We start from the raw sequence: 23,615 nt of genomic DNA on the forward strand, positions 1-23,615 counted from the left end.
CTGTATAGGCAACAAAAGGAAAACGGCCCTTCACAAACGAGGTAAATTGTTTTGGTCTTTTTTTTGAGCAATGGCTTTGCATTCACTCCATTCATCTCATCTCTGCCTTATTTTTTTGATGTTTATAGTCCTCCCGAGGTGCCCATTATACGACTGCACCGCTCTCATGCGGCGATCAGGTTCAAGACTGTGGAGTCGCCTGCTGTGCTGAAACGTGTCTCTGGTCACTTGGGATCATTGCCATCACAAGAGCTTTAGTCAGATGTGCAGGACCAGTCAACTGTCTCCTCAACGTCGTCTCAGCAACTAGAGAGACGCCCACCATTAGCGAGGGCAAATATCCCAAAAAATCGTCAAAGGTACTCCTTCAAGATGAGGACAGGATCAACCCAGCGCTCACCGCCAGACAAGATGAAGGTTTATAAGTTTAAACCATACAAGGAATGGACCGACTCTCCTGAAGACTCAACCCTGGACAGTAATGCCAAACCCAAGTTCAAGCCCAAGCCCAAATTCAAGATCAAGACCCTCGCTACCTCGACTGCAAATACCAGGAAGCTGGCAGTCATGCGCCACTTGGCTTACCATCATCCCACCTCGTCCCTTAAAGTTGGTACTCTGGCCGCGAACGTCAAGCGAGCAGTACCAAACAATGGTGTTCTCCAACAAGAGGTCATACATTGCATCCGAGATCTGGTGCAAGAAGCAGCCCGAGTAAAGCGGAAAGGCCAGCAAGTGATCAGGAAGTTTGTCGACTACATCAACAAGCATAGACTAGGACCCATTGATCGTCAATTTATGGATCTATTCTGTCCTCGAGTATCCATGAATGATGTCAAGGATGAGAAGAATGAAGAGACGGAGGAGGAGGAGGATGGGGGCAGCGAGGACGATTTGGACGACAAGCCAAAGGGTGACAGAAGCTCTGCTCAGTCCTCTTTCCTGTTGATTTTCCTGACATCCATATATCCTGGAAACCGCCCAAGGAATGCTGGTACTGGCTCGACAGTCAATGAATTTATTGATCGACCCATTCATCTCCAGCTGTACACACCACCACCACTGGCATCTGATGGCTGCAAGCACAAAGCAGTCTTTACACCATCGGAACTGGTAGCATCCGTCTCCACCCAACTCAGGGTCGAACTCAAGAAGATGTACAAGAACGGTTCCTGCGATCTGTACAAAAAGGTAAGTGTTGCAAACTGCTAGTCAGTTCAATATGCATCAAGCCAACAGCAAACAAAGGTAATTATTCTTACTTATTATTTTCTATCTCTTGGATTGTAGCTCATGGCAAGAAAGGAAAAGGGTCTCTTGGGTTCCGACGTTGATGTGGAGATTCAGGGGGAAGTATCTGCTGTTGAGAACTTCCTTGCCCTTAACAGAATCAGTCCAAACCCTCGAAGGATCATTCCCATAACAAGTTTAAGGCAACCGTTTGTGAGTTTTACGGAGCGTAGCCTTGTTGGGTTCTTTTTCAGTCGTGGAGGGGTTCTGAGAGCTCAGGTTCAGGAACTGGTCGGTACCATCTGCACTTCTATTGCAGATGCCCAGGAGCATATAGGCAATATGGAACCTGGGATTCTCATTAAAAAATTCCTGGCTGATATCGGTCTCAAGGGCCTGACCAGTCGCCAGCGGCGAAAAGCAGGGCATCGTGGGGCAATCGAGTTGCTAAACCTTGAGGAACTCGAGACCGATCTTCATATGTTGGACAGCAAGGACTTCCGACCGGAAACTTATCTCACCAAGAAGTATGTCCCAAGGGGGACAGTGCGGACCGATGGCTTCCATCTACAGCTATTATGTTTTAAGCGCAGAGAGCTTCTGTCAGTCAAGTGGAAACGGCTTCCTCAAGATCGATTGCCACGACGATTGACTACGACACTCCATGGAACCGGCGACCACCTGACTGAAATTCGAAACGTCCTTGGAAGCAAGGAGGACATAGCACAACTTTGGCCAGATGTCGATTCCCGTGACATCAAGACACTCACCCTCGATGCCGGTCAGGCTTTTGTAGTAGGCGCCTACGCACATCTACCACAATCAAGCAAAGGCAAGGATCCAGTGCTTGGTGCTGTATCAACCTTTGAGGCCCCGTCCACCATTGCGTCTCCTACAACACCAATGGCACCACCGCCAGTGCAGGACTCGACACAATCATCACCTTCAGCGGCACACCACAACAAGACGCCTCATCATAATCTTGCCGTAAACCAAAAGGCGGTAATACAGCCCACATTTCGATACCGGCGATGGCTTCAGGAAGCGAGTAAGGTGGTTCCTGAGGGCCAACCACAGTCTATTGAGCAAATCGAGTCCCAACTTCCTCCTCTTCGAGGTCCAGAGGCTAGTGTAACCAACTATGTCGCAAGACTGGAACAAGTTGAGGACCAACTGATGGAGTTTTACAATGGGAACAACAATCGATTCAAGAAAAACACGTGGGACATGGAGCGTGCCAAACACATCGAATACCAGGCCATTGCCAACAGTTTACTCAAGATCGTTGGTGGGAGCATTGGTGAACGTTGCAAGAGTCCAGTATTGATTGGTGTGAGCCTGGGTGATTTCAGAAGCTCGAAGCGGCTACCATCTCTGCATGGGACGTTTTTGTCTTACTTCATCCCTCTGGTAGGCAACGTATTTATTTTTATCATCTATAACACCTTCAAAAAACCGACCGCAAATGAGTACATAGGCGCGCTCCCTCGGATACGTTGTTGTTGGTATTGAAGAGTACTATACTTCAAAAAAATGCCCGAACTGTGAGGAGTTTGTGGCCCAGGTGACCAATACGCCAGCTCTTCTGCCCCCACTGTGGCAAGTATTATCACAGAGATGTTATGGCGGCGCAAAACATGTCCAATATCGTCCAAGGGCACCTTTTGGAGCAGAAAAGACCTCTCTACTTGCAGCCCAAAACAGCAGATGGAAGGTATCCCTGGATCGAACCATCGACATCCGATCAAGGGGCAGTTGATGGAACCAGCAAGTCCACTGGAAGCACGAGTGCTCGCAAGAAACGATCGTCTCCCGCAACCCCAACATCAAGGAAACGCCCTACCAAGATGGCTAAAGAACTTTAATTTTTGTGTGTCAGGTCACACACACCCAAATGCCGATAATAGCAACGATTTTTACGATTTAGGTGACGTAATTGTAGATTTCATAGTGCTATAGTCACACCGGGGAATGAAGAAGCATATGTGGTGCGCTAACTTTTTCTTTCTTCTCAACCAACAATCCAACGACTCATCTCGACCCCAAAATCAATCAATCATGCTTCGCACCACCACTACCGCTGCCGTCCGTGCTTTCAAGCCTGCCCAGGTCTCGGCCATTCCCCGCCGCAACTACTCCGATGGCGCTTTCTCTGACAAGGAGAGAGCCGAGGAGGCGAAGTACATCCGCGCCAAGGTAAAGTGCGATCTCGGGAACCACCTCTTGTTTGACTGAATCACTGAATCGTTTTTTCTTTATTGCTGTTGTACATTCTGAGCGCGGTGCTCTGTCTACACACGCGTTGCGTTGTTAGTATCGACTCAACCCTAATTCTAAATTGCTGATATCACTGGTTCTCTTTTGCAATCGCATTTGGATTCAATTGTACTTCTTATAGGAGGCCGAGCAGATCAAGAAGCTGAAGGAGCAGCTCGCCCAGAGGGAGAAGGAGATCGCTGAGCTCAAGAAGAACAACGAAAAGAAGTAAAAATTGAGCTTTCAGCCAAGTGTTCCAAGTCGCAAACGATCTAAAGGCGCCCGATGCCTTTTTTTTGCAGCATATTGTAGGAATTCCAGCGATCTTTGCCAATCCAATGCAGTCCAATCCATGTTGTAAATAAAAACTACAAGAAAAACCCCCCCCCAAGGATAATGACAACGAACAATACACTGCGATGGCATGGGTTGTTCGCATGATGCTCTAACTGAAACTAAACTTGACGTGAACAAATACACGTTGCAGAAGATAATCCGATCGGGCGGTCAAGTCACCCAGGCCTTGAACCTTTATTTCCTATGTCTCTCCCGCTCCGTCTCTCTCACACCTACCACCGCTACTGCCATCTTCTCAAATACACCTCCATAAGACAACACGTTTCACTGCAGGGCAAACTCAATAAAAAAAGTGAAGACACGGTGCCTATTGCCCTTTTTCACGACTGGGTACCGACTGCATAGGGCCAGTAACTGAAGAGAACAGAAAGTAATTACTTCAAGGAAATAACGACCGACATAGTTTCTTGTCCTGTGTCTCTTTCCTCCTCTTGCTTGCTTTCCTTCATCCATCCCTCCTCTTTCCCGTTTTCATCACTTTAAATACGGAACAAGCAGCAACCAACACCCAACAGTAAACACCAGCCAGTCCATTCTGCCAGAACTTATTGAAGGCTCACTCAGTCAGCGTCAAGGAAAGGACTCACAAGACTATCCCCACCCGCCCCGCAGGAGGCAGCGAACCAACTCAGCTCACGATCGCAACCCCTACCCTCCTCCATCACCTGAACGACTAAACCAATGGCTGCCCACACATTCGCCCCCGAGGACGCCTTACCCCCACCAAAGTCAGCGGTTATCTACAGCAGAGATGGCAGGAAGAGGAGCCTCAACATTGATATGACCAAGCATTTTGCGCCATCGCTTCACGACCACTCGATGACGCCTCCAACAAACTCTGCCGCAACAACATCTAGGGGCGATGGTTATGCAGATGTGATCAACAACAGCAAAAGATCTTCTAGCCCCATCCAAAACGGCTCAACATCTGGCGGCGCAAATCCTTCCAACAAGAAAAAGAAGAAGAAAAGAACAAAGAAGAAGGCTCTGGACAGGATCGAGGAATCAAGCAGCAGGGCAGCCCAGGTCAACTCCAACGGCCCTATGAGACAGAAGAACCACGTACATCATCCTGGCTGTCAGCATGACCACGGCCACCCTCACCACCACCATCATCATCACCATGACTCTAGCCATCCTCATCACCACGACGAGGACGAAGAGGACGACGACGATTTCTACTCGGACGAGGATGCATACGATCCCGAGACACCTGCTCTTGCCTCTTCAACTGCCGCAGGCAGCGCAGGAGGTCAGAGCCACTTTGGATCATCGACAGCACCAACAGCCCAGCCTACCGCAAAGGAGCACTCTGAATCAAGTTCCTCCAAAAAGAAAAAGAAAAAGAGAAAAAAGTCCTCGACTATAGGAGCAATGCCATCACCCTTTAGCAACAGCAACGGCGCCTCACCCAACCACAGCCATACTCATGGAAACAGCAGTTCAAATTCTAAGGCAATGGTCCAGTCTAGTCATAGGAATGGGCATGATCATACGGCCGTGGTCAAGCACATGCACGACAACCACGCGCAGAACGATGGATTTTGGCACTATTCTGATGCGGAGGAGCGCCAGCGGATCAGGGAGTTTTGGTTCCAACTGCGGGAGGAAGAGCGTCGATCTCTAGTTCGTGTGGAAAAGGAAGCTGTCCTGAAAAAGATGAAGGAGCAGCAGCGGCACTCGTGCTCATGTTCCCTTTGCGGTCGAAAACGGTACGCCACGTATACCCACCGTGTTCTTAATAGCATATCATGCTTGGTATCAATTGGATCACTGATGCTATTACATCGATACTTGTTGTTTGAATAGGACTGCGATCGAGGAGGAACTGGAACTTCTCTACGACGCCTACTATGATGAATTGGAGCAGTACGCCAACCAGCAGCAACCGTCGGATGGACACGCTCTCACTTATTCTCAACATTCACCGGCATTCGAGGATGAGGATCTCTCTGACGAATCTAGGCCCTCGGATGAGGAAGATGAGGAAGATGATGAAGAGGACGACGAGGAAGATGATGAGGAGGGTTACGAGGACGAGGAAGACGACGAGGAGTACGAGGATGAGATCAACAGTCGCAAAGCGTCCTTCCCATATCGCAGCGGATTTCCAAATACCCTCCAGGCCAAAGGTATGCGCATGCTTCGCAAGGGGTGTGGACGGATATCGAGAGGGCATTGCGCTTTGGTACTTTGATATCGTTCTCGGCTCACCGATGTCTTTTTTATATACGCTATGTCCATTTATAGGCAATATCCTCACTGTTGCCGAAGACCTGCTAGAAAATGACGGCAAAAAATTCCTTGAGATGATGGACAGATTGGCTGACCGTAAGGTCCAGCGCGACGACGAGCTCATGGATAATCGTGGCGTATATGAGGAGTACGACGACGAAGAGGATGGTGACTTTGAGGATGAGGGGCCTGAAGAGGTATGGCATGCTTTACCTCAATGGTGTTAAGAATTTGATATAAACTTCAGCATCCCAGGTGTCTTTTTGGCTAATTTTTTTGTTTTTCATACTATAGGATGCCTTGACCAAGGAGCAGCGTATGGAAGAGGGACGACGTATGTTCCAAGCATTTGCCGCACGAATGTTTGAGCAACGGGTTCTAAGTGCATACCGCGAAAAGGTTGCGCAGGAGAGGCAAGAGCGCTTGTTGGCTGAACTTGAGGAGGAGTCTCGCCAGGAACAGCTGCGGGAAGAGCGGAGAGAACGCGAAAAGGAGAAAAAGCGTGACAAGAAGAGGTAATTTAGGAGGCGTTTGCGTATGTTCAGTAGGCTACGGACTTGACTCATTGTACTGATGGCGCTAATTTTCTCTCATGATAGGCTGCAACGGCAGCAAAAGGAAGAGGAGAGAACAGCCAAGGAAGCACAACGTCTAGCAGAAGAAAAGCGACTGTTGGAAGAGCGCGAAAGGAAACTTGAGGTTGACCGGAAGCGACGAGAAGAAGAACGACGGGCCAAGGAAGAGGAGAAGAGGCTTCGCGAGGAGGAACGGCTCAGGAAGGAAGAAGAGCGGAAGCGGAAGCTAAAGGAGGAAAAGGCTCGTGAAGCGGAGAAAGAACGCAAACGCAAGGAGGAGCAGCTAGCCAAGGAGCAGGAGGAGCAAGCTAGGAGAGAAAAAGAAACACGGAGAGTGGGTGCTGTAGCCAAGGAAGAGGCTAGTCGACTAGAGCGTGAGGTGTTCTTGAAGCAGCAATTGGTCGAGGAGCAGAAGAGGCAGGAGGAATTGCGTCAACAGGAGCAGCAGGCAAAGGAAGAACTTGCACGACAAGAGCAAGAACAGGCAGTCACAGCAGCCGCAACGGTGTCAAGCAGCAGTCCACTTATAGAAGTCGAAGCGAGTACTGGTCCAACATCTCCAGGTCGCGACAGGACTGTTACAGTTGGCTCAGAAGCTTCCACTGACTCTCAAGTACCACAAAATCGCTCGCCTATTGTCCCAACACCGACATCGCCTATTCGAGTGCTAGAGTCCATTGTTAGCCCTGCTATGTCGGCACAGGGGCCAACGATGCCTGCCACAAACAGTCTTTGGTCGAACACATACCCAACACAGGCCGTTCCTCAGCCTCCGATTCCGCAAATGTTCCCACAGGCTATGCAGCAGGGCTTGTTCCGACCTCCAGGACACTTTGGTCATATTGGCGGTGAACTTGACACGTTCTCTCCACGGATGGGACACTCTGCTGGACGAGGCGCTTATATGGGCGCATCACTTCAGGGTCAAACACCGTTCCAGTCGATGTCGCAGCATCAGCAGCCCTCTAATCAATTGCCCCAACAAATGGGTGGTTTGCGGTCACCGGGATTGGCGCCAATCGGATACGGTCAGACCAATGTTCCTACGAAACAGCTCCTGACATTGATGAATCCAAACTCTGCCTCTGGCGCTCACGACTTGACCAACAGCACAGGATCACCTCTGCACAGTCCATCGACTTTGGGAGCTATTGGAACACCCATTGGCTCGTTTGGTCCAATCTCGCCCATTGGGCATGCGAGGAGAACATCGACTCCCTATGGTCCAACATCAACAGAGACAATCAAACCAATTCAGCGGCCGGTACCCATCGGACGGCCCAAGGATAACCAGCACCACACCGTCTCCGGTACGATTGCCAATAGTTTTGATGGACTTTCTCTGGGACTCTCAGGGCTGAGTATTGGATCAGAACTTGAGCGTAGACCCAGATCACCACCGCTCAACCTGACGGGGGGATCGTCTTTGGATCTGGATGGCATTCCTCTTAGCAAGGAACCCATGAGGTCTTCAATTGGCGGATCGGAGGGTTTAGGACATGGTTTCCCCAACGAAAGTATGCCACTTCAGACGCTGAGTCCAAACAATCGCAACCAGCGCGATACCTCATTCTTTTCCAATTCGTTCTTTGGCAGCCGAATGAACGGTCATGGTATGGTCGTCCCACCTGTAAAATGGACTATTTGATCTATGGTATATGCTTTGTGGTATCTGTAACTCACCATGGCACATTTTTGTATCTGTAGATCCTTTTCTACAATCGGCTGATTTTTCGTCGTATGGACAGCAGCAACAAGGCCATGGATCATTGCCTAATACTGCCCATTTCTTGTCCTCATATCCGATGCATCTCACATCGCCACCACACAACCAGCACCAAAGTCTGCAGCAGCAACAACAGCAGCAGCTCTACATGCAGCAACAGCAGTATATGCACTCCAATATGCAGGATTTACAGCAGCTTCAGCAGCTCCAGCAACAACAGCAGCTGGGACTGAGCTCACCACCGCTGAATGGATCCAGTTCTTGGGGACGGACGACGACGAATTTTATGAGGCCACCTCATATGAACGGAGGTTTGAGCTCGTCGCCGTCAAGGGCACTCTCACCGCCTCCAACCATGGGTGGTTTGCATAACGGATCGCATAGCCCACTTATGCCGATCGGACCATCCACTGGGCATCTTCAACAACAGCAGCATAATCAGTTCGGTCACCTTGCGAGCAATGGCGGAGGTGGACTTGGGCTGGCCGTGGGCTCAGGCAGGAAATCGGTTAGCCATCTGCCACCCGTGCGACTTGGTGGCGGTAGTATCGATGGTGGCGGTAGCAACAATGGCCCTATCGGCAATGGAGGTAGTAATGGGAACAGCAGCGGAAGCGGCCAGGTGATGGAAAACGAGCGGCTTTCGAATGGGTTCCCAGTAGGCTATGCGACCCATCACCTCCAACAGCAGCAGCAGCAGCAACAGCAGCAGGTGCATCATTTGGGCGCTATTGGTGAGGCTGCTGGTGGAGGAGGAGCGGCAGGATTCTAAGGTGCCGAAAACACAGCGATGATTTTTCTCTTTGTAAAAAGCAAACACCTTTCTCTTCCCTTTCGCACCCTTTGTTTGAACGATCTAGCCCCCTTCCATTACCACACACGCACGCACACACACGCACACGCACACACACAGAGACACTCCCACCACTCACACAAACAATACATTAATGTACTTTTTCATATCATACAAAATGTTTAAAAAAAACCTCCCTCTCTGAAAAGATTATCTATATGAATCTATGCAACTTTATTGTTTTATGGTTGTGCTTCAAAGGTCGTCTCCATAGGTCTTGGCGTAGCGACCCAGAACCCAGATGGTGAAGATGTGCTTGTAGTTTGGATAGGAAATCGAGCATGAGTGGTTGAAGATACCCTCAATGGCCTCCTGCTTCCACTGGCCGTCAGGCTGTTGACGCGACATGATCATGCGGATACCGCGCTTAATGGCCTCGTGGTCGGGGCATTTGGCGGCCATGAGGGCCATCAGGGCCCAGGCGGTCTGGACGACTTGAGTGTCCTTATGCTCGATATAGCGGTGCTGTTCGCAGGACTTGTAAGATTCGCCCCAGCCGCCGTCGGCGCGTTGCTTCGAGAGCAGGAAGCCGCAGGCGTTCTTGACGGCCTCGCTGTAGAAATCATCATCAAAGGATAGGGGGTGTTAGAGAGAATGATAACCAGGGTGTTGGGTAAGGAGACGTAAGGAGAATGAAGGAGGAGTCGTTGTTGTTACCTGTTGCTGTAGCTCAGTCCAACGCTGCTCAAACTCTCACAGGCAAACATGGTCGCATACGTGAAGCAGATGGCCCAGGAGCCGTACCACGATCCGTCTGCGCGCTGGTCTTTCAAAATGAACTGGATCGCGCGTTCGATTGTTGCACTACAGAACACGATAAACGACGCGCATTAGAACAAACGAAAAAAACGAAATTTTGTCTCGCGGAAAAAGAAGAAATGTAGAAGACAAGCATGCAGAAAGGACTTACTCAATCTCGTCGCGGCGATAATTGGGACGCTGCTCTCTGAAGTAGGTCAATCCGAGGACACAGGCGGTCGAGCATTCAGGGTAGGTGTACTCGATCATGATGTTTCCAAAGACCTCGGCGGGGTTGATCCACTCGAGCCATTGAGGACCACGGACGGATTCGTATGAGGCGAAACCTCCGTTCTTGTTCTGCAGGCCCAGCACGATATCGACAGCTTGCTCCAGTCTCTTGTCAGACACGCGTACCTCCGTGTAGCTAATTAAACGCGATATCGCAGATGGAATACATGGAATACAATCTGAATTAGGATCTCAGATTTGCCACTAACAATGCGATGTCAAGTGCGGTAGGGCCAAAAGGGTTCTTCTTTACCTGAGCTTGCCCTGGAGGAGCAAGACGGCCTTGAGACCTTCGGAAGTGCAGTCCGAGACGGTGTACCCTTGCCACTTGTTGCTGAAGGGCCAAGCACCCAAGGTAGGATCACGCCATCCCTCCTTCATGAAGGGCGGGTTCTTCTTGATCTGGCAGTCATCCAAGAACTTGAGACCCTTCTTCATAGCCTCGTGATTCTGTGGCTCCTTTGCCAATCCAGACTCGATTACGCCCTGGATCAACAGGGCAGTATCCCAGAGCTGCGAACCATTGGTTCCGTTCATCATCATTCCTCCGCCAGACATCCTATTCTCATATAAATTTGCTTTCGTTAGCACATACATGATCTCAAGGAAATCGGTCCGCATCCATTGTCAGGTCTACAAAAACCATACAAGAAAAGGAACAAGGAAATAGAAACGTACCACATAAAATCAATGTTGTTCTTGACGTGCTTCTGGAAAGCCTCCGAATCTTTGCCCTCCTCATAAAACGTCGACAACGTGTTCATCATCTTGTTGACAGGTCCGATATCCAAGTAATGTGTGTTCTCATCCTCGTACTTGACCTGTACATACGCCGCCTTGAGCGCAGCCGCACGTAGACCAACGCTTCCAGTCACCTTCTCCGCCAGGACCAACCCCCTGTTCAGGAAATTCAACAGGCGTGTATGAGGATAATACTCATCCGCCTTACAGATGTTGTTCCGCTGCTGGTGCCAGGCGATGGTATCATAGGGTTGCGTATACAACTCCTCACGCAACTGTCTTGTAAGATCCGTCAGTGGAGGGGTAGCACGGCGCCCGTAGAGATAGCTCATGGAGATGTAGACATTGCGGGTGTGGCACCAATAACGTGCGGGATGGAAGGGGAGGATGTGGGGCAACAGCCAGAGCTCGGGTGGGACAGGGTTCATGCCCTCCCAGTCGTAGACGCCCAGTGCTGCCATCCAGAATTTGCCCCAGGACGGTGATCCGGTCGCGCCGCCAAGCTTGTGTAATGTTCCACGAGCCTTCACACAGACGGGGTGGTCGGCGTCAACACCCAGCAGACGAAGGGCAATGTAGTTGAGTGCGGTTCCGAAGACGGTGGAGTGGCCTTCAATGTGCCTAAGGAGCAAAAAGATCCGATGTAGTGGTTGAAGTTCAGCATCGGGTATCATTTTTATCGGCGCATATATTGGACCGCAAGGAACCATGATGGCTCGGTGGACTTACAGGCCCCATCCTCCGTCCTCCTTGTCAGCCCTGTTGAACAGGTACTGAATGATCTCCTGAGACCATCCCTCGGGAAATTTGACGCCGGTGACATAGTATGTGATGACCAGTCCGGGGAGCAAGAACATCGGTCCACCGTACTCTCCCGGCCAGAAGCCCTCCTCATTCTGGAGGCGCTTAAAGAATTCGAATCCGTTTCTGGCAGCCTCGAGTGCGGTCGTTGCCTTTGGCAGTGTTGGTGCGTCCTAGAGTGAGAGCCAAGTTAATTTCATGTGTTGTTGTTGGGGGGGGAGCGGACAGATCGATCCAAGCCCAGCTGATAATACAGATCCAAGGAGAAAGGGATGGGGGTCTTTACCAGCTTGAGATCGAGCCAGTACTTGTCAGTGTCCGTCTGTGGGTTGGCCTTGCTCTCCTCCTCAGTGAGGTAGTGCCAGGTCTGCCTGCCCTCGTCGGCGCGCAGACGCCAACGGGTCCTATCCGTGGGGCTGTGGGTTTTATTGATGGCCGCACCAGTCATCGAATCTGTTTGTGAATGTGAATGTGAATGTCGAAGCGGTGTCGGAGCAGAGTGAGACTCTCTTCTGTAGTTGATGAGTGGAGTGGAGTGGAGTGGAGTGGGGCGGTATGATGAGGAAGAGATGAATATATAGGAGGGGTGGCCGCTGAGAGAAAGAATGGCCTGATTTTTTTCAAGTATCCAGGAACATGAACGGCCATCCAACAAATCTATATTGGGCGCGGTCGATACGTGCGCAAAGAACTTGTTTCCTAGGGAAAATATTAACATATGCTTATCATGCCCACTGCAGTCTACAGCCACTGGCCGATGCATACAATTCTATATACCAAACACAGACGCTCTCAGTGGCCTGATGTCTATTGTTCGTTCCAACCGCGTCAATAACGTTCTATCCTCTCCGCTGTTTGCTACTATAGGCGCAGTACAGCAACGCGACAAGGACATCAGCATAGAGACAGATCCATCGAGGCAAACGCCTATTACACAACGAGCATTCGCATAAAAAAAAAAGACTAGCAGTGTCTCCTCTGCATAAAAGCGAAGGAAAGGAAAGAAGCAAAGGGGAAAAAAAATAAAGTGGGATGATTTTTTTTATTCATCCTTCAGACCAAGAAAGAACGACGAATGCTTGCGGTTCTTCAATGCTGTGGATAGCCTTATCCTGCAGCTCGACGAACCGAGCCGGGGAGCTTGACATCAACAGCCAAACAAACAAACCCAGGACGCCATGAACGCGTATCTCTGCAGAAAATCATTATCGGACTTTGTTAAGACATCTATGCCTTCCACAAAAGAACGCGTCCATCAACGGTGTTGATAGCGAGGACATTCGAGAACGGATGTGATGCCATGCCAATGACCTCTCCTTCCGCCACAGGGATCGATTTAATCAGCTTCCCCGAGTCCGAGTAATAGCAATGCACCTGGCTGTTCTCTGCCAAACAATACACAATCTCTGACTGGGGCGATAAACTAAGGGCCATAAAGTCCGTCATTGGTACGCCTAGTCCCTCCTTCTTGGCATTTTCCCCTCCTGCTGCTCTTTCTGCTGCAGCGGCGGTCAAGTCCTTCGTCGCCCCTTCTGTTTGGCTGTCGGGCGATGTGAACTTGCGAATCGGCTCCCCCTCCATCGTCAGCAAATACGCCGTAGGCGACTTCATGCAGACCAGAATCTGATTGGGCTTCGGGAACGGGACACAAGAGTTGACCGTCAACCCTGCTACTCCTGCCATTGTGCCTGTACCATCGTGTGGGCTAAATGATTTTAAGCAGTTGGCTGTCCTATAGTCCCAAATCTATGTAGTAGTGGAATAGAAAATGCGATCAGTATCGTCGGATCAAATGTAAAGATTGAGCCACTAGTGGCGTAAACACAGTAAAAGTAGAATGACGGATCATACCTTGATAGTACCGTCTGAACTAGAGCTCATAACTTGTGTGCCATCGAGCGAGAATGACGCATGGTTTACAAAGGACGTATGGCCTCTGAATTCCTTGAGCATTTTGCCCGACTTTAATCCATGCAATCTATCAAATATCAGATATCGATGAGTTAACGGTTGCTCACGAGCGTTCCTGTGCATGGGCAATGGCTGTCCCATCAAAATCGACCCGGCAGCGTCGACTTACCGGACGGTGAGATCGAATGAGGCACTAAGGACCTGGGTCCCATCGGGTGAGAAGCAGACGGACGTGACACCTGCTTGATGAGCGGGAGAGTAACGTCGAAGGCATTGACCTGTCTGAATCTTCCATACTTTGATCCTTCCATCCTGTGCTCCTGATGCCAACATCTCGCTATCCCTACTGAACCCTAGGCACAAAACTGCCGATTCCATTGCCATCAAATTATCCTAATGTATTGTGAAATGGGTTAGATTTGCCTAGTTGCTGGAATTAGTGGTTCATTCCAATTGCGCGTCAATGCAGGGTCCCTGTACCTCAGCCTGGTATTTAAGGTCCTTTCTCAGCTTGGCAGTAAGATAGTTCCAGATCTCAATGAATCCATCCATGCTTCCTGTGACCAGATATTGTCCGTTGGGCGAGAATGCCACACATTCCGCATGCTGCTTCTTGGGGAACTAGATCGAAACAATCGAGACTCGATACGTTAATATACTTCAGATTAAAAAGGAGCCGTCCTTCCACATTAAAGACATCAATCCACGAACGTTACCTTGATGGTGTTGTAGCACTTTGTGGGGACATCATCCGTTTCTGCTTGGGCCACAGGAACCGTTCCTCTGAAGAGATCGTACGCCGAATCCGGTGGTAACATGCCCTGCTGTTCCTGAAATTTGAGTGCCTGTCCCAACAGGGTCACTAGCCTGGACGGCGCTACCACAGTGACCTCACTCGATAGTGCCTGAGCAATGATCTGCCTCCGTTTTTCCTTGGAGACTCCATTTGGATACGCCTCTTTGGCATCGAAATGTGACCGAGAAAGCACATGCTCCAGATGTAGGTATCGATCGGGGAACTGTTCACGGAGCATTTGTGTAGGGGTCGTTTGGCGAAGCAATGTGCGCGCTGTACCAATCTCCCGCATCTCTACTAGTTCGATCACAATCTATATTGTCATGTTGTTATGTAGCCAGGAAGTACGGACTAGAAGATCAGATCAAGCAAAAACGAGGGCGATTTGCGTAAAAATAAAACACTGAGATTGAGATGTTTACCTGCTCGTAAAGGTCCATCAGTTTCTTGTCGGGGATCTTGAGCTGAGAGACTATGCGTAGGACATTATCCCAATGGCCCTGCAAGATCTCGGACGAAAATGCCTCGACGCTCTCGACGGTGTTAAGAGCAACCGTGGTCTCTTCCTGTGTTGCGGATCAGAAAATGAATTTCCCTTGGTTAAATATTGTAATTCCTCTGCTGTCTCGCATCCTGATATAGCCCACCAAGAAGGGCATCGCGATAGCGTACCTGGAGCGCGGCCAGGGAGTTGAGGAGGTTGTTTTCCTTCAAGAATTGTTGAATGAGTCGAATGACACTATGTGAGCGAGAGAAAAGTGTCCTGAGGTTTTAGTGCCGAGTAATACACACACAATGAAGTATTGATTGGCTGGACGTATGAGTCACGTACTCGTTCGACTCAATCTCCATGGTGTTGGTGGTTGAGGACGACATGGCAAAGGCGTGATCCCGAGGTCGAGGTCGAGTCTGAAGACAAAAAGGGCAGGAATGGTCGAATGCCGTACAAAGGTCTTGTCTAAACAAACGTGCAATTAGAGAGATGTGTGCTATTGTGCAATAATGGAAACCCCATCGTCATTTTTTTCTTTAACGCACCTGCTCTTGCGCCTGCAGGCCTTTCCTTTACTTCTTACTTCTTCCCTTCTTGAACAACAACAACAACAACAACAACAACAACAGCGCCGACAATTCTCTGCAACTTGCATTCCTCATTGTGCAGTAGGAGACACCCCCACGGCCATTACAATCCACCACGACTACTTTGACGACAACAATACAACGCTGCGATATCAACGCCAAGAACACAGCACCACCGCCTCCTTCAGTCTTCCTAATACATATACATCATGTCTCAAGCCAACGACGCAGCAGGCCAGGCCATTGCTAGCAACATGAAGCCAGTGCAAGTCAAGCTTGTCCTCCTTGGTAAATATCAACTACAACCTGCGCTGCCGTTCGATAGCACGTACTGTCACTCGAAGCAACGCCACTGCAACAATCGCACATCTGCACACTGCATGCATTACCTTACCCTTCTGTGTGTTCGTTGGAGGGCAAGGATTACAAGGGGTACTCGCCTTGGCTCTTCCCTTCTGCTTCTGTGGAATCGAACTGTGAAGGGCGTTTTTTTTTTTTTTTTTTTTTTTTTTTTGTTACTGCAGCTGCGCGGAGCCCACTGTGCGTATGACAGTTGTTTCTTTTTTTTCTTCGGGACACGGTTCTCGCCTTGCGTGAGAACCTCCAGTGTCTTTTCAAATGATACCCGGTTTTACTATTCCATCCCGACTGAGCTTTTGCAACATTTTCAACTATGCGGAGACATCTATGACAACCCTAGAACAAGAAGAAATGGCGATAGCCCTGGAGAGGGTCCAACTGACAGCACTGATCTTGACTGGATCATGGCTCTCATCTATATTGCCTATACCATCGGCGGTTCTGTGCAGGCTATCGTATGATACGATGCATTGAAAGAATATCTCTATCCTTTTGCATCGATCTATGATATCGCGTGTGCGACAGTGTTAGAACTGGCGGGGAATGATGACGATGGTGTGATTGTTGTTCTATGGTTCTCATTTTTGGGCTGGGCTGGGCTGGGCTGGGTTGGACCGGAGCCAGTGTGATAAAAATGCAGAGCGTTCCGGGGAGGATACTGCAGACAATAAATGACATCGACACACATTGACACAGGAAAAGGACAAGGGTCATCGGGGATATATTTTTAATTAGCAGCAGTTAATGGGTGAACTGGGTTGACTTGCTGCCCCCTATCTTCTGGCAGCAACTCTAGTACATCCCACGCCTTTCATTTTTTTGGGCTTATTGGAAATATGTTGCCAAGAACTGACCCATTGCGTAGAATAAACCCCTACATGTTTCCACTTGCCTATACCTCGAGATATCTAACTGCGCATTACTTTCTGAAAAAACTCGTTTAGGTGAGGCTGCCGTTGGAAAGTCAAGTCTTGTCCTTCGATTCGTAAATGACGAGTTTCAGGAGAACAAGGAACCTACCATTGGAGGTGAGACTGCCGTTTTGTAACCATCCTGGTCCACATGGGCATGGTTTCGTGTCTGTGTGCGTGCATACGCGTGTGTGTGCGTGTGTGTGGCCCCCAGCTAATCACGCATGCCTCCTTTAAAATATGTGAACATGCGCCTGACTGACCCCACGTTTCTCTGTTTGTTATTTTTTGGTGACCTTAGCTGCTTTCTTAACCCAGAAGTGCCGTCTGGAGGACAAGGTCATCAAATTTGAGATCTGGGACACTGGTAACTACATACTAATTTTATCTTTTCAACGGTGCTGAAGAGGTACGATGCATCTATTCTAAACTGCATTTTGTTTTTCACTTTAATTTTTTTTTAGCCGGACAGGAGCGCTTCCACTCACTCGCTCCCATGTACTACAGAAATGCACAGGCTGCCGTGGTCGTCTACGATGTCACCAAGGCTGTATGTATTTCGTGGACCGATGATTATGACATCAAGCAACAGACAAAGGAATTTTTCATTTAACCTGATTTCTTCGTTCTGTGTGTTGGATAGTCGTCGCTAGAGAAGGCAAAGTCGTGGGTCAAGGAATTGCAGAGGCAGGCAAACCCCAATATTGTGATTGCGTTGACAGGAAACAAGGTCGATTTGGTGTCTACAGGACGTAGAGGCCGCAGGACAAGCGACGGCGATGCGGACGAGGACGATGAGCAGGACGCACAGGAACTGGACGAGGACGAGGAAGACGATGAGGACTATGGCGTCAGTCGCCAGGTCCCCACAGAGGAGGCAAGCGCGTATGCACAGGAATCCGGTCTGCTCTTCTTTGAGACATCGGCCAAGAATGGCGAGGGAGTCGCGGAGGTGTTCACAGAGATTGCAAAGAAGATTCCACTGGAGCACATTCTGTCGTCTACACGCGGTGCCCGTGCTGGAGGTGTGAGTGGCAGCAATGGTCGTGTGGATCTTCAGTCTGGAGCCAATGGTCAGCGACTTGGCGGACAGCAAGACAAGGGCGCCTGTGCCTGCTGAGGAACATGAAGGATGTGGAGATACAGCTTGGTGAATTTTCTTTTCTTTACTTTTCCATTCTTTTTTTTTTTCTTTCTAACTTTCTTCGCTGTGTGTGTATGCGTGTCTTTTCCCCCTCTCCTATACAATATCTTTACGTTATAGCTTCTTTTTTCCCTTTTCTTTTTGTCACCGATGTGAAATAATGAATATACTCTTCAGCAAGAAGCACTTCTATGCAAAAATAAGAATGAAATAAAAAGGCATACCGACAATAACGATGACAAGGCCTCACAAATACGCGGTTATAGCATATACTCGTTGGGGAAGGGCGTACCTGAGTAGTGTGTGCATGACATAACGCGATGAGTATGAAGTCAGTCAAAGACATTCCGCCCCTCCCTCCCCCCTGACTGTTGCAGACTTGCAGTGTATGGCAAGCGGATGAAAATGACACATGAATACCACTGGCCAGGGGTAAAAGGCACGTTTGGGTTGCTCTTTAGCTTAGCGTACAGGGAAAAATAAATAAAAATAAAATGACGTTGAGTGCAAAAAAAAAAAAAAAAGACCCGAATGCTAACGGATTGGCATACCAGTCATGGACATTTGTTGCACGTCGCTGACCTGACATCTAAAGAGTGAGTACAGCAGTCGATTGAGTAGCGGGATGACCAGGGGTCGTGGGGAGCGAGAGAGTGGGTGGGTGGTGAGAGAGAGACCCTTGATTATCCTAGCCGCATATGAAATTCATGTTTTAAATTATTATTGCCCCGACACGACGACAATGTTCAGGCTGACTGACCTTAATCGAATTTGGATTGTCCGCTCTCTTGCTCTCCCTCCTCGCACTCGCTCGCACTCACTCTCTCATTCTCTTTTTCTCTCTCTTCCCTCTCACCCTTCGCCTCCCCTCTTTCTTCTCCTTCTTTACGTCTCCGCTCGCAATTGCCCCGCCTTCTTTCACACTGCTCGTTTGCCACTAATTACTACCAGTCTTTCCTCACTCCACCCCGCAAACGACATCGCCCATTCCCTCTCGTGCATTCCTCTCTCTCTCTCTCTCTCTCTCTCACTCTCTCATCACCTCTTCCTCATCGCACATTGACCCATCGCCTCCTTCTCCTTCTTTCTCTCCTTTCCCCCCTGATCGCATCAACATGATCAAGAACATCGGCAAATTCAAACAGGTAACACACCACAGTCCATCCTCCCCTCAGTCACTGCAGTTCTCAAAGCAGTCTGCTGGGCACTTCTTTCGGGCTTTTCCATCTGCAGTTCATGGATTCGTCATACAACGAAGACTGGACTGATATCAGCATCTCAGCATGGGACCATCCGACTTCGACACTGGCAACCTCATCTACAGAAAGGACAGAAGCTCCCCTTGTTGCTCTCTGTTCTCTTGCTTATGCATAGTCTTCCAACATACCCACGGAAACCATGTCTCTTTCTCTCAATCTCAAACGATCGATTTGTTATTATAAACATTGCATATACTATACTATGCTATGCTACGTGTGAACATGCAAGTGCCCTGAGAGCTCAAAATGCCGAATGAATGCATTACTGACATTGGGCCCTTCTTCCGTTGTTTCGTTTTGATGATCTGAATGAAAACGTAGTGGACGGGCGAGAAGATGGGCAAGGGCCCAAAGGCCCGGATGGATGAAGACTTTCACAGCCTGACGAGCGAAACAGAAGCCAAGCGCGTTGCCCTGGAAAAGCTGAGCGAGACCTCACATGCGTACCTTAAGGCCATCAGTACGTATACATGTCATCTATATTATGCAGAAACACGCCCGCGCGTGTGCTGTACTATGCATGCGAACACATGTATTTTTCCCATTGCTCTCTTCTATGTCTCTCTCCTCCCCACTAGCTCTCCTTCGACAGCTCCTCCCAACCTTGCTCATCCTATCACATCGTCTTCAACAGCAATCCTTTCTCGCTCTCTCACGCGCTGCAGACCTCGTAGACACAGCATCAACAACACGACCTAAAAAGGATCCCCCCTTTTTTAGTGTTCACGTTTCCAGCAAATTTGCTGTTTTGGGGAACCTGATGATGATGGGGACAATGGTGGCATGATATTCGGCATCGATAAAAACAAGAGATGGCGTCGTGCCTTTTTAAAGATGTCGGACACGCCAGCTCTATGCAGCTCGCCACATGTTGTTCGCTTTCTCTCAGTTTGTTCTCTCGGATATGTTTTTTATTTATTTGGATGTGTTTATGCGGTTTATACGGCTCTAGGAAGATGAGTCAAGAAAAGAGAGTGAACGAATGGAAGCGTGAGTAAGCCGTGGGTTACATTCATTTTGGGAGTCAGCAGCTGCTCATTATCCTTTGTTGAATGAAAAGAAAGGAGAAGAAAGGAAAAGGACACAAACATGAGCACCACTGAGCACTCTCTCCATCCGTCCTATTATTACTGCCGCCATTTGTTCATTTGCCCGATTCTGGGATCTTTTTTTCCTTGTGTATATCTCCTAACCGAGAAACGCCCCAAAGGCATCGTGGTGTTGATTGGTTACCTTCGATTGCCATATGGCACACAAGGTACACCCAGCCCTTTCCCCTTCCTTTTTTTCCCCATCTCGATTTTTTTTTTTTTCTCGAAAAGTACCGTTTCAGACTGGGACACCACAGGTGGAGCGCGCCAGTGTGGGTGTCGGCGACAATTTGTGGGGCGGTTGCCAGGCGCCCTCTTCTTTCTATAATTAAATGGGCCAATTAATTTTCTTTGCTGCTAACGTAGCACAAAGAGGTGCACAGGAGTACCAAGGTGCGGGGGCACCGAGCGGGGTGCAGACAGCGTAAAAAGCGCACAATCCAATGGCGCGCATGGAGATGAACAAAACCTTGAGCTTAATTAAGCACAGTTTTCCATCCCCACTCTCCAATGGCCCAAAAGCGAGCTCTCTCTTCTGTTGGTTGTCCCAGGTCCCTACCTGGATACAAAATATTACCTGGCAACCTGGTTTTGAACACGATTTATTCATATTCCTACGGAGGCTGTGTGCTGCATCCCTAAAGATCTTGACTATGCTACGCGCATGCATGCCGATAGAAAGGGCTGATGCATCGGATTGCAGTACCCAAAGAAGGGTTTGGGCGGGAAAGATCGTCCTCTCACATTGTTCCCGCCATTTTGGCAACACAGCGGGAAAAAAAAAATTGAAAAAAAAACGTTATTTTTCAATACTAACAGATGATATTAACCCTGCATATCTCTAGGCAAACGTGTTGAGGGCGACGACAAGCACAAGGGATTAGCTATCGAGACATTTGGTATGAGCATGTCGGCCCAAAGCTACACCGTCCGTGAAGGATCGCAATACCGGGGGGCACTGCAGCGCATGGGCGATGCGCATCAAAACATCGGCGCAGCCCAATTGGAATTGGTATGGGCAGTAAACGTGATCTTCAGTGCTAACTGTCCATTTGACAGCGCAAAGAATACGCCATTAAAGCTCATCACCACCAATCTTCTTTTTTGCCTTTGGCGATGTCCCTATAGATCTCTCGCTTTAACAGCTCGTATCTTGATAGTCTGGAAAAGTCGCAGGCGCAGATGAAGGAATATCAAGCATTACAAAGGAAGCTGCTGTCAAGGCGACAGGACTACGATGCCAAGCTAGCCAAAGTTCAGAAGGCCAAGAAGGAGAAACCTGAATGGGAGGAAGAGATGCAGGCATCCAAGGCCAAGTATGAGGAAACTAGGGAGAATGTCCTGAACTTGATGTACACCATTAATGAATCACAGGTACGTCTAAGGACCATGGGTATTCCGCAGGAGCAAAGAATACATTACTATTGTTCATCTCATTTACTAATCTTTGTGATGATCGTAATTGTAGGATGACAACCTGATCAGTCTAAAATCCTATTACGACGCGCAGTTGGCGTATGCACGCAAGATGGTCGAGATCTTGGAAGCCATTCCCGAAAACACATTTATGACCTCGCCCAACGGATCTCGCTTGTCTCTCTATGCTGGAAACGGCACAGCAAAGAAATTGAGCGGGAAGGATTCACAGGAACCAGAGGACGAACGCTCGAATCTCTCGGACGACCAATCCAGCACGCAATCAATACCCAATGGACGTCACCCCTTTGATAGGACTCCATCCACTGCAGATCTGCGTCGCAGCAACATGAGCCAACATCTGAACCCAGAACTGAGTCGATCCATGTCGCATCTGACACCCAATGCGGCACAAACGAGAAAGAACAGCAGTGGAGGAAGCATTCGTTCCAACGGACTGATGGCATCTCCCGCTGTCCCAAGTCGAGGCCGGACTCAAAAGCAAGTGCGGGCACTTTATACCTTTGATGCTACAGGCGAAGGCGAACTGTCCATCCAGAAAGGCGACATCATCCGCATCGTGGAAGAGATCGATGAAGGGTGGTGGGAGGGTGAGCTGGTCGACACGAACGGTGTCCGACACACTGGAATGTTTCCTTCCAACTACTGTGAGGAGGTCATGAGTGATTCTGGATCGACCCATCGACAGGGGTCCATCCACTCGAACTCATCAGATCCAGGGCGCTACATGGACGAGGATGAGGCTGCCTACTACGAGCGAGAGACTGAGCCAACTATTCACTATGCGGAACCAGAAGAGGAGACCGTTCCTCCCGTTCCAGTCACAAGGAGGGCACCACCGCCACCAGTGAGACAAGCGTCGCACATGATCCCAGCATCGAATGGCAGCGCCACTAACGGACATGCGAATGGTACTGCACGCGCAACACCTCCGCAAGCACGACCAGTATCGACACTGTCGCCAATGAACAGGACTTCGACTCTCGGTACCAGGATGCCTCCACCTCCGCCACCAACTCGACGAGCAGCCGTTGAGTCGATGAGACACAGTGCAGTCTTTTCGAATAGCTCCACGCCGGCTGTGTCGCCACCACTTGTGTCGGCAGGACCATCGCCTCCACCGACGGCTGTCCCATCGACGCCCTCTACAGCGTCGATGATGGGTTACATCCCCAAGGACTACTTCTCGAACCAGGCGCTCAATCCGGCCGAGGCCGACATGGGACCGTGTCGCGAGTGCCAGTGCACGGACTTTTCTGCCAATGTTTTCAAGCGTGGCAGCTGCAACAATTGCTTCCATATCCATTAAACTTTTCTACCTAATAATAATATCTAATGTAATAATCCGCGATCCCGGGGTTTTTTCTTTTTTTTTCTTTTTTGTTCTACAATGATGGGATAACCGGGAACACTTGTGCTAGGCATGTGCGGCTTTCAATGATGATAATGTGGTTCAGGCGCATAATATCGTAATACGACTTATTCAAACATATATAGTCTACATGATAGATGATCTGTAACGGGCTTCTTTTTTTTTTTTTTTTTTTGTTGTGGCTTCTCGTACCCCAGCGGACGATAACCGGATTGATGGGCTTGGTCCTGAACAGTACTTGGGCGGAAGCAAGCTAGGCACAACAAGAGGGGAACGGACAGAGCGAAGCAGGGCAGCGGGAAACATGGATGATGCCCTGGTGATCGTGTTCATGCGTTGTCGGACTCCAATACCATATTTGATTTCTTTTTAGGGGCAACCTTTTTTTTTTTTGTACGTTGTACCTTTTAGGTTGTGTTTGGGCAAGAAGAAATCATCATCCAGGGATAGA

General features: G+C 49.2%; 8 protein-coding genes across 8 annotated transcripts; 6 read left to right on the plus strand and 2 right to left on the minus strand.

Annotated features, from left to right (window-relative positions):
- Positions 1-259: 259 nt before the first annotated feature.
- Positions 260-1,359, plus strand: BC939DRAFT_232764 (uncharacterized protein). Its single transcript, XM_051550872.1, has 2 exons — positions 260-1,191; positions 1,249-1,359. The coding sequence occupies exons 1-2, from the start codon at positions 373-375 to the stop codon at positions 1,288-1,290; spliced, it is 861 nt and encodes a 286-aa protein (XP_051410061.1). The 5' UTR covers positions 260-372; the 3' UTR covers positions 1,291-1,359.
- Positions 1,360-1,884: 525 nt separating this feature from the next.
- On the plus strand, positions 1,885-3,192 carry BC939DRAFT_457798 (uncharacterized protein; the record flags this gene model as incomplete). Its single annotated transcript, XM_051556515.1, has 2 exons — positions 1,885-2,640; positions 2,708-3,192. Coding segments are annotated over exons 1-2 (598 nt in total), but the record flags the coding sequence as incomplete, so codon positions are not given.
- On the plus strand, positions 3,116-3,947 carry BC939DRAFT_457799 (uncharacterized protein). Its single transcript, XM_051556516.1, has 2 exons — positions 3,116-3,426; positions 3,629-3,947. The coding sequence occupies exons 1-2, from the start codon at positions 3,202-3,204 to the stop codon at positions 3,716-3,718; spliced, it is 315 nt and encodes a 104-aa protein (XP_051410063.1). The 5' UTR covers positions 3,116-3,201; the 3' UTR covers positions 3,719-3,947.
- A 577-nt stretch (positions 3,948-4,524) lies between these two features.
- BC939DRAFT_478894 (salt tolerance down-regulator-domain-containing protein) lies at positions 4,525-9,151 on the plus strand (the record flags this gene model as incomplete). Its single annotated transcript, XM_051558807.1, has 6 exons — positions 4,525-5,555; positions 5,653-5,975; positions 6,094-6,275; positions 6,373-6,593; positions 6,678-8,266; positions 8,361-9,151. The coding sequence occupies 6 exons, from the start codon at positions 4,525-4,527 to the stop codon at positions 9,149-9,151; spliced, it is 4,137 nt and encodes a 1,378-aa protein (XP_051410064.1).
- Positions 9,152-9,368: 217 nt separating this feature from the next.
- On the minus strand, positions 9,369-12,401 carry BC939DRAFT_457808 (terpene synthase). The gene is made up of 7 exons (XM_051556517.1): positions 12,090-12,401; positions 11,732-11,976; positions 10,940-11,623; positions 10,515-10,820; positions 10,143-10,397; positions 9,890-10,036; positions 9,369-9,785 (listed from the first exon to the last, which is right to left on the minus strand). The coding sequence occupies exons 1-7, from the start codon at positions 12,249-12,251 to the stop codon at positions 9,428-9,430; spliced, it is 2,157 nt and encodes a 718-aa protein (XP_051410065.1). The 5' UTR covers positions 12,252-12,401; the 3' UTR covers positions 9,369-9,427.
- Positions 12,402-12,741: 340 nt separating this feature from the next.
- On the minus strand, positions 12,742-15,593 carry BC939DRAFT_457809 (WD40 repeat-containing protein SMU1-like protein). The gene is made up of 9 exons (XM_051556518.1): positions 15,549-15,593; positions 15,343-15,468; positions 15,183-15,249; positions 14,933-15,076; positions 14,431-14,823; positions 14,195-14,335; positions 13,884-14,107; positions 13,655-13,781; positions 12,742-13,549 (listed from the first exon to the last, which is right to left on the minus strand). Exons 2-9 carry the CDS (start codon positions 15,384-15,386, stop codon positions 13,031-13,033), a joined length of 1,659 nt encoding a protein of 552 aa, XP_051410066.1. The 5' UTR covers positions 15,387-15,468; positions 15,549-15,593; the 3' UTR covers positions 12,742-13,030.
- Positions 15,594-15,600: 7 nt separating this feature from the next.
- BC939DRAFT_457811 (GTP-binding protein ypt5) lies at positions 15,601-18,244 on the plus strand. The gene is made up of 5 exons (XM_051556519.1): positions 15,601-15,878; positions 16,895-16,978; positions 17,163-17,228; positions 17,326-17,411; positions 17,505-18,244. The coding sequence occupies exons 1-5, from the start codon at positions 15,800-15,802 to the stop codon at positions 17,979-17,981; spliced, it is 792 nt and encodes a 263-aa protein (XP_051410067.1). The 5' UTR covers positions 15,601-15,799; the 3' UTR covers positions 17,982-18,244.
- Positions 18,245-18,764: 520 nt separating this feature from the next.
- On the plus strand, positions 18,765-23,188 carry BC939DRAFT_457816 (uncharacterized protein). The gene is made up of 5 exons (XM_051556520.1): positions 18,765-19,150; positions 19,586-19,724; positions 21,201-21,367; positions 21,484-21,729; positions 21,824-23,188. Exons 1-5 carry the CDS (start codon positions 19,121-19,123, stop codon positions 23,099-23,101), a joined length of 1,860 nt encoding a protein of 619 aa, XP_051410068.1. The 5' UTR covers positions 18,765-19,120; the 3' UTR covers positions 23,102-23,188.
- Positions 23,189-23,615: the final 427 nt, after the last annotated feature.

The sequence above is a fragment of the Gamsiella multidivaricata genome, assembly GCF_025024155.1.
Source record: "Gamsiella multidivaricata strain RSA 2152 chromosome Unknown BC939scaffold_52, whole genome shotgun sequence".
Classification (NCBI taxonomy): domain Eukaryota; kingdom Fungi; phylum Mortierellomycota; class Mortierellomycetes; order Mortierellales; family Mortierellaceae; genus Gamsiella; species Gamsiella multidivaricata.